The 13,227-nt window shown below is 30.0% G+C and overlaps 2 protein-coding genes across 6 annotated transcripts; both read right to left on the minus strand.

Annotated features, from left to right (window-relative positions):
• Positions 1-552: 552 nt before the first annotated feature.
• On the minus strand, positions 553-5,509 carry LOC106765728 (cell cycle checkpoint protein RAD17). 3 transcript variants are annotated; one of them, XM_014650439.2, is made up of 12 exons: positions 5,093-5,509; positions 4,910-4,967; positions 4,119-4,204; positions 3,988-4,035; positions 3,507-3,563; positions 3,167-3,269; positions 2,592-2,902; positions 2,389-2,506; positions 1,891-2,016; positions 1,555-1,753; positions 1,419-1,476; positions 553-1,136 (listed from the first exon to the last, which is right to left on the minus strand). In XM_014650439.2, exons 1-12 carry the CDS (start codon positions 5,276-5,278, stop codon positions 900-902), a joined length of 1,587 nt encoding a protein of 528 aa, XP_014505925.1. In that variant the 5' UTR covers positions 5,279-5,509; the 3' UTR covers positions 553-899. The 3 variants fall into 3 exon arrangements, with proteins under 3 accessions (XP_014505925.1, XP_014505924.1, XP_014505923.1); XM_014650438.2 differs by having other exon boundaries at positions 1,555-1,693; positions 2,152-2,506; XM_014650437.2 differs by having other exon boundaries at positions 2,152-2,506.
• Positions 5,510-7,734: 2,225 nt separating this feature from the next.
• On the minus strand, positions 7,735-9,667 carry LOC106766750 (rac-like GTP-binding protein RHO1). 3 transcript variants are annotated; one of them, XM_014651491.2, is made up of 9 exons: positions 9,423-9,667; positions 9,250-9,304; positions 9,051-9,173; positions 8,867-8,954; positions 8,683-8,792; positions 8,548-8,611; positions 8,263-8,327; positions 8,114-8,179; positions 7,735-8,027 (listed from the first exon to the last, which is right to left on the minus strand). In XM_014651491.2, the coding sequence occupies exons 3-9, from the start codon at positions 9,147-9,149 to the stop codon at positions 7,926-7,928; spliced, it is 594 nt and encodes a 197-aa protein (XP_014506977.1). In that variant the 5' UTR covers positions 9,150-9,173; positions 9,250-9,304; positions 9,423-9,667; the 3' UTR covers positions 7,735-7,925. The 3 variants fall into 3 exon arrangements, with proteins under 3 accessions (XP_014506977.1, XP_014506979.1, XP_022640128.1); XM_014651493.2 differs by having other exon boundaries at positions 9,250-9,326; XM_022784407.1 differs by lacking the exon at positions 9,423-9,667 and having other exon boundaries at positions 9,051-9,406.
• Positions 9,668-13,227: the final 3,560 nt, after the last annotated feature.

Below are 13,227 nucleotides of genomic sequence, written 5' to 3' on the forward strand. Positions count from 1 at the left end.
CTCAGGCGATTTCATTCATTTTATCAAGATGACCCTTTACATGTTAGGAGATGGTTTCAACTAGATCGTTAGACTACCAAAACCACGTTAGAGGAAATTTCCAACTTGATGATTGAGCTAGCAAAGACAACACCGTTCGAAAATATATGCACCTTAATCGTCAAGCCACCAAAACAGCTCATTGGCATGTTTGAAGATATTAACAAACTCTTCGATGAGCTACCAAAATAGCTCCTTGGCATGTTTTTATAATATTATCGAATTCATCAACGTTTGAATTGATTAGTAATACCTTTATGTTACTTCAGATCACCACTTGATAATTGTATTTAAAGCAGACAGACAGAAAACTTTTTAGCATCACCATGAACATTGGGCATCCCAACATTAGCACTTCCATATTCAACTATCATTTGCAAACTTCTCTCCTATTATTAAAACGATAATCTTCTTAGCAATCTAACAAAAAGTGAACACCTTTTAACTGTATTAAAAACACAAACTAATTATGTTCCATGTTCTTGGAATTTACCCCCCTTGAACTGTTTGTAATATATAAGCTGTTTTCCAATAACTTCCATTCCATGTTCCTGCTTCATAAGTAGCTATTAATTCGGTATTGCGAGCATTAACACAACATTACAAAGTAACAAAAGTAGTTATTTACAAAGGATCTTTCTCACTAAGAATTTGTTTTTAGAAAACCCATCATCCCCATCAAGGCTTGAGAGTACTAATTCGGACTTCTGATCATGCATCAGAAGAACTCAAACCTGTTTCCAGTGTAAAGCTTTAACCTCAATCAATAGTAGAGATGATAGGCTTGAGAAGCTGCTAACACTATATGCATTAAAGTAAGATTTCAAGCTGAACAACCACATATATTACACGTCGCATCCCTACCAATCTTCTATGTCATCATCGGAAAGGCCCATAGATTGTTCATCTAAATCCATTTTGTCGAAATCAAAGTCTTCCATTTCCAAGTTCCGTGATGATTTCTGACTCGGTCCATCATATCCACATGCTCTATTTCCGAGCAATTTAAGCATGGGCATGTACTCAGTGGCCATAATTGACATATGATAAGAACTAAAACGTTTACAGGCAGGGATTCTCAGCCTATCCACCTCATTCTGCAATGTAAGACCATGAACAGAAGTCAAATTTCAACAGTGGCCAGAAACAAAAAACTAGAAGATGAAACATTTGAATAGACGATAGTAAATAGCATAAAAATAACGTTTATAAAAAGTAATATATTCCATCTATGCTCTCCAGAGTCCTTTGTTCTTTCCCAAGGTAACTACTATATAAATGTAATAATAAATTTCAAATCCAAATTACCTACATCACAGATAATTGAAAAAATGCGGGATAAGAACGTATAACATATAGAGCAGCCATAATGCGTTTACCTTATATAATGTTACTTTCTCAACTTGCCAGAGCCTTGGTCGCCGAACTGCATGCCACCTGCACGAGTGAACAGGTTTAAATATAACAGAAACATAAAGTTCTGTCACAGAACACTGAATGTAAACAAATGATAACCTGGAGGATAGCGGATTAGAATTTCCAAATAGCACCCCACGAACAGCTATGGATGCAGCAGCTGACTGTAAAACACCCTCTGCCTCGTTATAACTACATAGCATTCCCCGGAGTTTAGCAAGAAGAATGTCAGCATCACCTAGATATGAAGACACAGTCCATGCGTCATCTATTGCCTCGTCATCCAAAAAATCCAGAACTGCAAGAAATTAGCATGAATCATAAAGCTACTGGATTTGGTTTTTCGAACATTAAAGAAAGATGTCATCTTCATTTTAGAAATATGTTTTCAATTTTTATGAAGAATGACAACACTAGCATATGGGAAGGAAGTACCATTTTCATGCAGAAAATCAGCAACTGAACCAGGTTGCACATGAGCTTGGCAAAGAATCTTCTCAGGGACATCCATTTTTAATGGAAATCTTGAAAGTCTTTCTCGAAGAAGAAATCCATCTTGATCTACCAAACAAGAAAATCCACAGGTTAAAAGATGTAGCATAGATATTAAATATTTAACTTAGCCTAGTTATATTGCTGCTTCCTCAAGTACAAGAAAGAGAAAATACGGAATCCAAATTTTGCTCAATCACACACCATATTCTATTCCAACTCCAGTCTCCCTTTTATTATGCAAAAATTTCCCCAAAGCATGAAATAGAGATAATGCTTCGTCTCTGCCAAAGTGCAATGAATATCCATAATCTGATCTATAAGGTTTATTATTTTCCTCTTTCAACGAACCATGAGAGCAAGTGGAAGAGGCCAAAGAATGCACTAGATTTGGTTTCAGGCAGAAAAACTGTAAAGAAGTGATTGCATGTCTGATGTCACCTCCACTTGTTTTTGCTATTAGATCAACATAATCAGCAGTCACATCTAGCCGCTCCATTTGGCATATTCTGAAAAGAACCTTCTTCATAGAATTCACTGTAATTGGATTGAAAGCAACCTGAAAGTTTCCCAAACTAAGTCTAACACATATTCTCTTATAACATGGCAATAAAAACCAGAAGATAATTCTTCAAGGATGTAACCTTACAAGCCCCAGAACTCTCCAGAGATAGCTTCAGTTCTTCCAGGCAACGAGCATTATAATCTACTGAGTCAGCATTTCCACAGTCAGTTAACAATATCGCTGTGGGTATCTGAGTTGATTTTACCAAAAGTTGCAAGCAATTTTTAAGTCTTCCAAAAGCAGATTTCCCATTAGTCATGGGAAGATCGTCTATTAAAAGTATGATGGAAGGCTTTGAATCCCCAGTATAGGAAGTTAGCAATGATCCATACTTTCGCACTCTCTCAACGAAACTTTCAAATTCATCTAACTTGGATGTGTATTGAGTCCCTGCATTGAATCAGAAAATTAACAAGATTAAAAAAAGGGTCCAATCAGTAAGTCACAAATTTCAATCATTAGAATCCCACCAACCCCAAACAGCCTGTATTATACATTGGAATGTAAACACAATGCACATTGTAATTTAACAATACATCCTCAAGGATACTAATCATTTCACTGAAAAAATAGATGTTTAACGAGAGAGGCTAAAGTGGATTAAAATCATGATTTACTCGTACTATCTCATCAAAACATAGTTGCTGAACCCACCTGTGCCAGAATTATAAAGATGCTCCCGCCATATTACAGGTGTAGGTGTGTTCCACCCATCAACTATTGCTCCCAGATGAGATGCAATCACATGAATAGCAGCCTACATAGTGAAAAGAAGAAATACTTAAATATCTAAGTGGAATTTCTATCAAAGTACATTAAAATAAGGTTATTCATATCAATGTAAAGAGAAGTGTTATTTAGTAATAGATAAAAGAGAAGATTTTGACAGCAAGCCATAGAAGCTTGAAGCTCCAAAAATTAACATTTCCAAATTGTCCTCAGTGGCTGAGCCAGTACACAAAATAGGCTAAATGAGGAAGGTAGAGCTACATACAGATTTTCCAACTCCAGCCTGACCACTGATGAGGAGAACATTATTATTGTAGACACCCTGAAAATTTGCCATAAAGAAAACAAAGAAAAAGGAACTCACAATATGAATAGAATAAAATCAATAAAATGCAGAGAGGACAATTTATAGTAACTTAGTATAACGCCAGGAAGAAAGTTCCATAGAAAAGTAAAATTTGGAATTAAACACGTATGAGGAAGAATTTAGAAGACTCGAAACAACCAACAGCCAACAAAAAAAAGATGATGACGTTCTCTTTTTATACCAGGTCAACTTTCAAACATTCTGAAAACATTGACAATTCAGGACTAATTTATTATTACCACATTCTAAAAACTCGTTTTGCACATTTACAAGAATTACAGTCTCTATGAAGCTATACATTCTAGTTCGTGAAAAACAAGATAACAGTCATAAGTCAATAAAATATACTATAATCTCACAGCTCTACTCCTAGATTTACCTTTGAAGGTTTCAACCTCTCTTCAAACCACGTCTTAACATCTTCAACCTGCAAATGCAATAGAAATGGAGAAAATGGGATGACATTCATATCACTACCAGAATCAAGACCTTAGGTATCAGATTCTTGACCTTTTTCTTGTGAACAGCAAGCTCTTCCAGTGAATTGGGCTTGTATTTATCAACCCATAACTCCTCTGCAAAGCTCCTTTTAGTACCTGTTGTATCCACGTAACACTTGCAACATATTAGAGCAGAAAATAAAAAATAAAAATAAAAAACAGAAGGCACAACAATCGGGACAAAAGGTACAAATTAAGGATTTCAATTTTTTTCTGTGTATGTGAAGTTGATAATAAGCCAGGGAATCTGTTTAATAAAGCTTCACCATTTTAACAAAGTCAAGGTATTAGTATCAAATTGAAAAGGAACCACTGTGATACTACAACTTGCATCCTTCAAAGCGAGGAGCACATTTAGAGAATAAGGTGAAGTTTTAACAGTCAGTTAGAAAATTAACTGGTTGATACTGTGATAAAATGCAAATATCTGTGTAAACAAACTATTTAGCTGTTCGACTATTGCTTTTCAATCCAAGGATCATAAATGCACTTTATTCTCTAAAGTGCAACCTCCTCACTTTAAAGGAACTGTGCATATTGAATAGTAATCTCATCGGATTTAGTTTATCTGAAGTGAGCAAGTGTAGAATTAGTAATCTCGGTAGTTGACGAGAAGAAGAACAGTTACTATTCATACACATTCATGATTTGTTACGTAATGACTAAATGAGCTGACTTTACTTTCTAATCGAACGGCTCAAATTAGAGGAGCCGAATCCATTTGCATTATGCTGAAGCAAACAAATAACAAATGTACGATAAAAAGATTGAAGAAAAGTTTTAAACACAGCAATAGCATACCAGCGGATACCTTTGACCCAGTAAACACTTCATTGAAGTCATCTCCAAATAAATCTATCTACCAAAAAGAATCATCAAATAACACACATTAAAAAATGCAAACTCGCTCAGGCTTCACATTGATTAGTAAAAGTTTAAGTAAAACAATGGAAATAATAAACACATGAAGTGAAAAACTGATACCTCGTGCAATTTGGAGAGGTGAGAGCGAGAATGCGAAGCACGTGCCTTCTTCCTTCCCCGAGAGGATGCTGAGGTGGACCTCGACTTCGATTTCGTATAGCTGCGACTGGAACTCAACGAGCGAAGATTAGAAGTAGCGTCTTCATCTTCCGATGACAGAATAACGACGCAGTTTCTCTTTGACATCAGAAAACCCTATTTCCCCTTCTTTATTTTACGGATTTGTTGCAACAAGTTCCTAGTGAGATTCGTGAAATGAAACCTACGGAAACCACAAGTGGCCGTGAATCGGAATCGAAAACGCCAATATGGTAATGGGGGGTTTCATTTTGGAGCGCAAAATACGAGAGTGGAAGGAAGGAACTGCGCGCGTTTTCTCTTTTCTTTTCGCTCTCAGTCTTTGGCTTCTTGTTCAAGGGAAGGAACCTAAGAAGGTTTTAAAATTTGAATTTACCATTAAGTACTTTATTTAAGTTTAGAAAAATGAACTAATTTTGATTTTGGTTTTCATAAAAATATAGTTTTGTAAAATTTGAAATTATTATTTTAGTTATTGTTTATTTTCTAAATTTTTTTTCGGTTCTTGTAAAAAATAATCTTATCTTCCTAAATTCTTAAATTAATAAATTTTAATATTTTATTTTACAAATATACAACTTCGAGACAGCGAAAACAAGGGTTAAATATGTTTTTAGTCTCTATACTTTGGAGCGATTTTGGTTTTAGTCCATTTTCAAACTATGCTACAATTTAGTCCTTCAACTTTAGAAAACTCTGGTTTTAGTCTTTTTTACTAATTTTTTTAATTTTATTTGTTATTTCAAGCACGTTTCTTAGTTAATATTGAAGCAAAAATATGTTAAGCAGTGTAAACAATTCAAATGCTATAATGAAACGTGTTTGAAACAACAAACAAAGTTAAAAAAAATTGGTAAAAAAAACTAAAATCAGAGTTTTCTAAAGTTGAAAGACTAAATTATACTATAGTTTAAAAATAGACTAAAACCAAAATCGTCCCCAAAATATAGAAGTAAAAACATATTTAACGCGTAAACAATGCAAACCTCCCTCAACAATGTTAACGACAAAAAAAAACGCAACAAGAAAGACTTACAATATCACGGGTGTCACGTCGCATGATCCAAATTTTGATGTTAAAATTTTTTTAAATATTTTGTCCAAATTGATGATACAGCTTTCACAATAAACGTCAATTTTCAATTTTACATTTAAATAACAAACGTTTAATAACATTGAACTATCCTGAGTTGATGTCAAATTAGAAATTGACGTTTGTTGTTGTAAGGGTTCAACTTTAGTTTGGCTTTTGAAATTTTAGAAATAGTAACAACGTCCTCATCTTTCTCTTTTTTTATTACGCAAAACTTTTTAATAAAGTGTAATGATGATGTCAAACTCATAAGAACATGTTTTTTACTCATTTTATTTCATCTTGCGATGGTGATTAGTTTGAGCTTAAACTTTCATTCTTCTCAATTCCATTTCATATTAAAATTGATATTTTCATTCACTAATCATTATTTTGTAACCTAAATATTGTATTTTTAACTTAACTTTGACTTCGTGAAATGTACTAAAAATAGCTAGCATAAGATTTTTGATAATTTTTTTTGTGGTAATTTCTATTAGGTTATATTCAAACATAGTAAAAGATTTTTGACTTAATTTTTTTTGTGGTAATTTCTATTAGGTTATATTCAAATACAAAGTATTCAATTCTAAGATATTGGCCAGAGGTCTAGAGTTGTGAAGATTTAATGGTAAAAAACTTTAAATATTCATAGTAAACCTCGGATGGAAACACTCAATAAAAACAAAAGTTGTTGGGGGTCTAAAATTTTAAAAGAATCATCATTTACCGTATTTTTTTTTCTTAATTTTTATCCATTTTACTATACTTTACAAATTTATTTGAGATACTCATACTATTTAGAATCATGAAAATTTTGGTAGGTGTTATTATATTATATATTAATTTTTCATGATAAAGAAGAATAATATTGATGGAAATTTATAAAAAATAATAATTCCACAAATTAATGTTTATTGTTCCTCTAGCATAAGTTAATTAAGGTTTATACAAATTGACATCTATTCAGAATAAAAAACCTTAATTTAACTGCCATAACATTTAACCTTTAACAAACGTGAAAAATCTAATATATTAAAAACTTTTTTTTTTATGTTAGTAATAATGAAAAGGAATTATACATAATCAAGTTCAAGTCAAATCTACAAAATAATTTCAGTCAGATATGACTTCTTTCTTTCTCATGTCAACATGGCACTACTTGCTTAAACTATAAAAGTCTGATAATGTAAAGGAATATCAAAACATCATAGGACTATGTTTGAATTTATAAAATAAAGAGAAATTAAATTGAAAATGATATTAATATTACAAAGTGTATACCCCATAATGGTAAACAGGTCAGATATTTTAAATTATTATCCTTTTTTGTGGTAATGTCCATAGAAAATGTTATGATTCAAAGAAAGGAGGATAAAAGGGTCACTATTTAAAATGATAGAGAATAGATAAATATAGAAAGGAGTGTAAATGAAAATATAAAATAATTTAAATATATTCATGCAAATAAAGTAGTAATTCCTAACTGGGATATTCCAGTAAATTAATACATAAAACATAAGTTAAGAAAAAATGTGAGTAGCATGAAAAGCAAATTTGACAATTAGAATCCACAAGCACTTTATGCTCCAAGGAGATGTTGAGTATGTGAAATGAAGACCCAGAAGACTCCAACTTCTTCAATGGCAAATGAATGAATAAATGGAACAAAAATAGTGATAATCACAATATTGAACAAGCTTTTTGTCCTTTATTCTTCTTTTTCTTTTGTTTTGGTGGCTGAAGGACAACTCTTATGGCTGCATCGAACACTGCTTTCACGTTCTGCCATAAATCCCCAAAAATGTTCAATTCTATAATTCATTTAACCAATACAGTGTGCAAGAACAAAAGGAAAATAACAATAAAACCTCTTGTGATTTTGAACTGCACTCAATGTAAGCAGGTGAATTAATCAGCTTCTTAAGTTCTTCCCCCTTTAACAACATAACAAATTTTTTAAATTGGATTCAAATATATGTGTAAAACAATTCAACAACAAAATATATTATACATTTACCTGAGCATTGGTAATGGGTACAGCACCGGGATGGTCTATGAAGAACTGTTTATCATCTCGAAGATCTGTCCCAAATTCTTCAAAGTTTATGACCAAGATTGAAAGCTACTTTTTTTTTTTATTTAACAGAATCATAAAGTAAATTTACATTCACATATACTCTTATCATTTATAAAACTTCATCAAATATGAAGCAATCACATTATATAAATACATGATTCCATGATATAAATATTAATTCATATTATATAGATTAATATGGTAGAAGGAAAGAAGTTAACTCACCAAGCTTTGTGCCAACGAGAATGATGGGAACACCAGGAGCATAATGTTTTAACTCTGGAATCCACTGGAAATGAAAATATTGATTAGTTTTTTAATCAATGGAAAAAATTATTTTGCTTTCTGATGAATTTGTACCTTCTTGGAAACATTTTCATAACTGGCCTTGCTAATGAGAGAGAAAGCCAATATGAAAACATCGGCACCTCGATAACTCAATGGTCGTAATCTGTTGTAATCCTCTTGTCCTATTTCACAAAATAAAAGAATAAAAAGCTGAAAAAATAACCAGATTTGAAAAAAGAAAAAGTACAACCATTACCAGCAGTGTCCCACAATCCCAGATTAACAGTGGCTCCATTCACAACCACATTTGCGCTGAAATTGTCAAAAACTGTTGGCACATAATCCTGTATCGAAGAAAAATGAAGAAATAGAAAATTAAGAAAAAAATTATATATAAGATTAAAATGAAGAGGTTATTGTAAAAGAAAAAGAAAACTGACAGTGGGGAAGGTATTGCTGGTATAGGAGATTAACAAGCAAGTTTTGCCCACAGCTCCATCTCCAACGGTGACACACTTGATGAACCTAGTAGCGCTCATCTTCTTCAATCACCCTCTATTCACCTAAAAAACGAAACCCTATCATATCATTCATCTGAGGACCTTGATCAATAACTCACCCACACACAACGCACACAACCTTCCAATTTCTTCTCCTCCACCGCTTATCGCAACTTTCTGCTTCAATCATGCATCTGTTTGACCAAAAATTCAATTCTACAAACTTCCGTCAAGGCAAATTCTAAAACACATACACAAAAATCACAAGAATTTGGATGAAGAAGAAGAAGAAGAAAAATGAGAAACCCTAACCCTTTTTTTGGAGGAGATAGAAATTATGCATCAGGAACGTGAGTTGTTGTTGTTGTTACGGAATGAGATCAAAGAAAGAGAAAGAGACCAGAATTTTTCGAATCCGAGAAATTTTCCTGTTGAAGCGTTCATTATATCAACTAATCTTTGCCATTTTTATTACATTTTCATTTTTACATTTCTTTTTTCTTTTAGTGTAATTCTGTATTTTTCTTTTTATGCCCACATTAATCGCAATCAAAATCGGTTTCGTTTCATTAGTCACTACATTTAGTCTCAAAATAGTAACTGTAATGATTGTTGTAACATGTCTTATCGTTTACAACATCTCATCTAATATTCACATGTCAATCATACCATCATACCATGCTCTACTTAAATTTTCAGTTTCATCCTATATTTGCTAATGTAAAAGAATAGCTAATATTTCAAGTTAATGATATTGGGTTAGTTTGCTTAATTTTTTTTAACAAGTTTTTTTTTTACAAAATAATTACTTTTTAATTTTAACACGTTTTTGATAAATTCATTTTAAAAATAATAAAAGAATAGAAAATGTTTTGGCATACTTAATAGACTTAAATAGTTTTGGAGTTGAAGGAAAAAATAGGTTTAATGTTTCAATAGGTCCCTATTTTCGCACAGAATCTCAAATTTCGGCGTCTCAATTAAGTCTTTATTTTCTTAAAATTGAATCAAATAAGGCCTTTCCGTCAAATTAAAATTAAAATGACTCTATTAAGAAGGGTATGTTGACCGTGTAGTCTTTTATTACATGGCATTGAAAATGTGACTGAATTGTATTTTTTTAATTTTTGAATTAAAATGTATATTTCATTTTTAATTCAAAAATTAAAAAAATACAATTCAGTCACGTTTTTAATGTCACGTAATAAAAAACTACAATGTCAGCATATCCTTCCTAACGACGTCATCTCAATTTGACGGAAAGGCCTTATTTGATTCAATTTTACAAAAATAAGAACTCAATTGAGACGTCGAAAAAGAAAAGGACCTATCTGAGATTCTGGACAAAAATAAAGATATATTGAGACATTAAACCGAAAAAATAATTAAAATACGTTCCTTTCTTCATTTTTCCCAAATATTTTTAATAACAAAATCATGATCCTTTCTTAATTTTTCCAATCATTTTTTAATAACAAAATCACGATGATTGTTATTAAAAATGATTTCAATACTTCATAAATATAATTATTACAATAGAAATTAAACTTGGAATATTGATGTGAAAATAAAGAAAAAACAATGATTTTAAAGTTGAACTTTTATTTTCTTAGTCCTCTACGAGAAAGAATGAAATATGTATTAATCATCATTTTCCAGATATTTTAATTGAGAATTGTTTCAATACATTAAATAGAAGAAAATAACCATTTAAGACTAAATTATGATTAAACTTTGAATTTAAAATATAAAACTATAAATATTATAATGATTGATGTTAACAAAATTATTTCAACCAATTTGAAATAAAAAAAAATGTATTTCATTAAACAGAATTATATTTGAAATTTCTTAAAATTTCGCATTTGAGTATTTCAGTTTACTCTCTTCTTCTATTTTATTTTGGCATGAAGTCTTATAATTATTCTTAATAGTTGTGTTGTTTCTCTTTAATTTATATTGGATAATAATATTTAAATAATATCTTTTTGACAATATTTAAACATTATTTATTTGTCATGTCATTTTGTGGTTGATCTATAATTACTTCACAATCACTAATAATAATTATAAACATTACTATGGACCAATTATATAATAACACGTAAATAATTTTCAAATGTTATAAAAAAATATTGTCTAAATATCATTATCCAATTATATTTTATTTATTTTACATGTATGGAATCTATATGGAACTTTTGATTTTATAGGTATATGGCACACAGATATTCGATGCTATGTTATCTTAAAAAATCCGTATCAATTAATTCGCTATTTTAAATTCCTCAAGTAAATTTTTATGTATATTTCATATAAGATTTCAACTAATTTTCTTGAATCCTTACGTTATCTTAATTGGCCTTATCTGTTAAATCAATTATATATAAGTTGGTCAATAACTCCTTATATATATCGACTCGTTTTTTTTTTTTATAAACAGTAAATTATTCTTTATTCATTTTAAAAACACATAATGAAACTTTTTATTAATTGTCTTTAAACTTCATTTCATTTAAAAAAAATAGATGCTTTTTGACGTTAATTTTTTTCGATAAAATTTTAAACTCTATTGTTTTTAGAGATGGATACCTAAATTTTTATATCATTTTAATTAATCTTTAAAATAGTTTTGCAAATAATGCTTATTTGAAGCAAGCTTTTAATTGTTTATGTAAACATCTGCCAGTTTATAAAATATAGTACTTTGATTAGACAAAATGATAATGTGATTATTTTATTTTTTAAAAATTAATTTAATATGTTTTAAGAATGGGATTTAGAATATGTATTGTTGCTGAATTGATAGAAAGTATCAGTTCAAATTCAAAACATTGTTTGAATTAAATTATTTTTTTAATAAAACAAATTGTATGCTTTCATTCAATACTATTTTCTGGGAAACTAGTTCAAATTATTATTATATAAATTTATAATTATTTACAAATTTATATTTAAATAATATTTAAAATTTGTTGATAATGTAAAAATATAGGCAATGTTTTGAATTAATGATTATTTATTGATTTTTGTATGTATGCTTGTGTTGATTACTTTTTAATGATATTTAACTATCTGTAATCTTTGAATTGTATTAGATTGCATTTGTATTCGTAAATGAGATTTTTCCTCAAAAACGTAAAAAAATAGACTTCTTTCTTTCATATTATCTTTTTCTTTTTCTCTTTATTATCAACTTTATATTTTATAAAATGGTAGCACGATGACTCTTTCAATTGATGTCAAAAATTGCAAAACTTGAATTTGTGACCCTCAAAAATTATATGGAAGAATTAATTAAATATTAAAATACATTTAGATACAATAAGTATTAGTAGTGTCACTAAATAAAGAAATAAAATATTTGAATAAGATAAAGTTAAAGCTATGATTTTCTTTTATCATCACTTCTATGAAGGGTTGAAATTTGAACATCTTACTGGATTGTGAAACAATTTAAAAAAAAATATATGACCACTAATAAATTGTAATTCTTTTGAAAAGCTCGTTATGTTTGGATGCATTTACGATTTAAGATTTTAAAACTATAAGTGCAAAAAAAAAAAATTAATGATGTGGGAAAAAAAATATTGACACAAAAGGGGTAACTAAATCACATGTGCTACAAACTTATACTCAAAATAGAATTGACATTCATGTTGGACAACCTAACATAGCAAATAAATCTCAAACATGCTTAAAGCATGATAGGTCCATTGGTTCCGGAGATAAAAATTCTGAAATGAGAATGAGCTAAAATATAAGATGACCTAATTGAAGAGTTGAAAATCTCAAAAAATTCATTTCACATATAATTAAATTTGAAGAAAACATCAAGTATCATCAATTGTTAAAAATGATGTGATCTCAATAAATTATAACATCAATAAAATAATATGGAACTGAAACAAAGTCAACATGGAGGATACTTTTAGATATAGTATAACGATGAATGTTACCAGTGACAATGACGATAAAAGATAATGACCATTAAAGATTTTAAAAAAATGATTTGTCAAAATAGAAAAATACAATTGAAGCATAATTATATTCTTTTGCTAAACAAAAGATTCTTGGACTTATAGTTCGTTAAAGGTGTAAAACTCGTTGGACACAG

Source organism: Vigna radiata, chromosome 7 (genome assembly GCF_000741045.1).
Source record: "Vigna radiata var. radiata cultivar VC1973A chromosome 7, Vradiata_ver6, whole genome shotgun sequence".
In the NCBI taxonomy this organism is placed as follows: domain Eukaryota; kingdom Viridiplantae; phylum Streptophyta; class Magnoliopsida; order Fabales; family Fabaceae; genus Vigna; species Vigna radiata.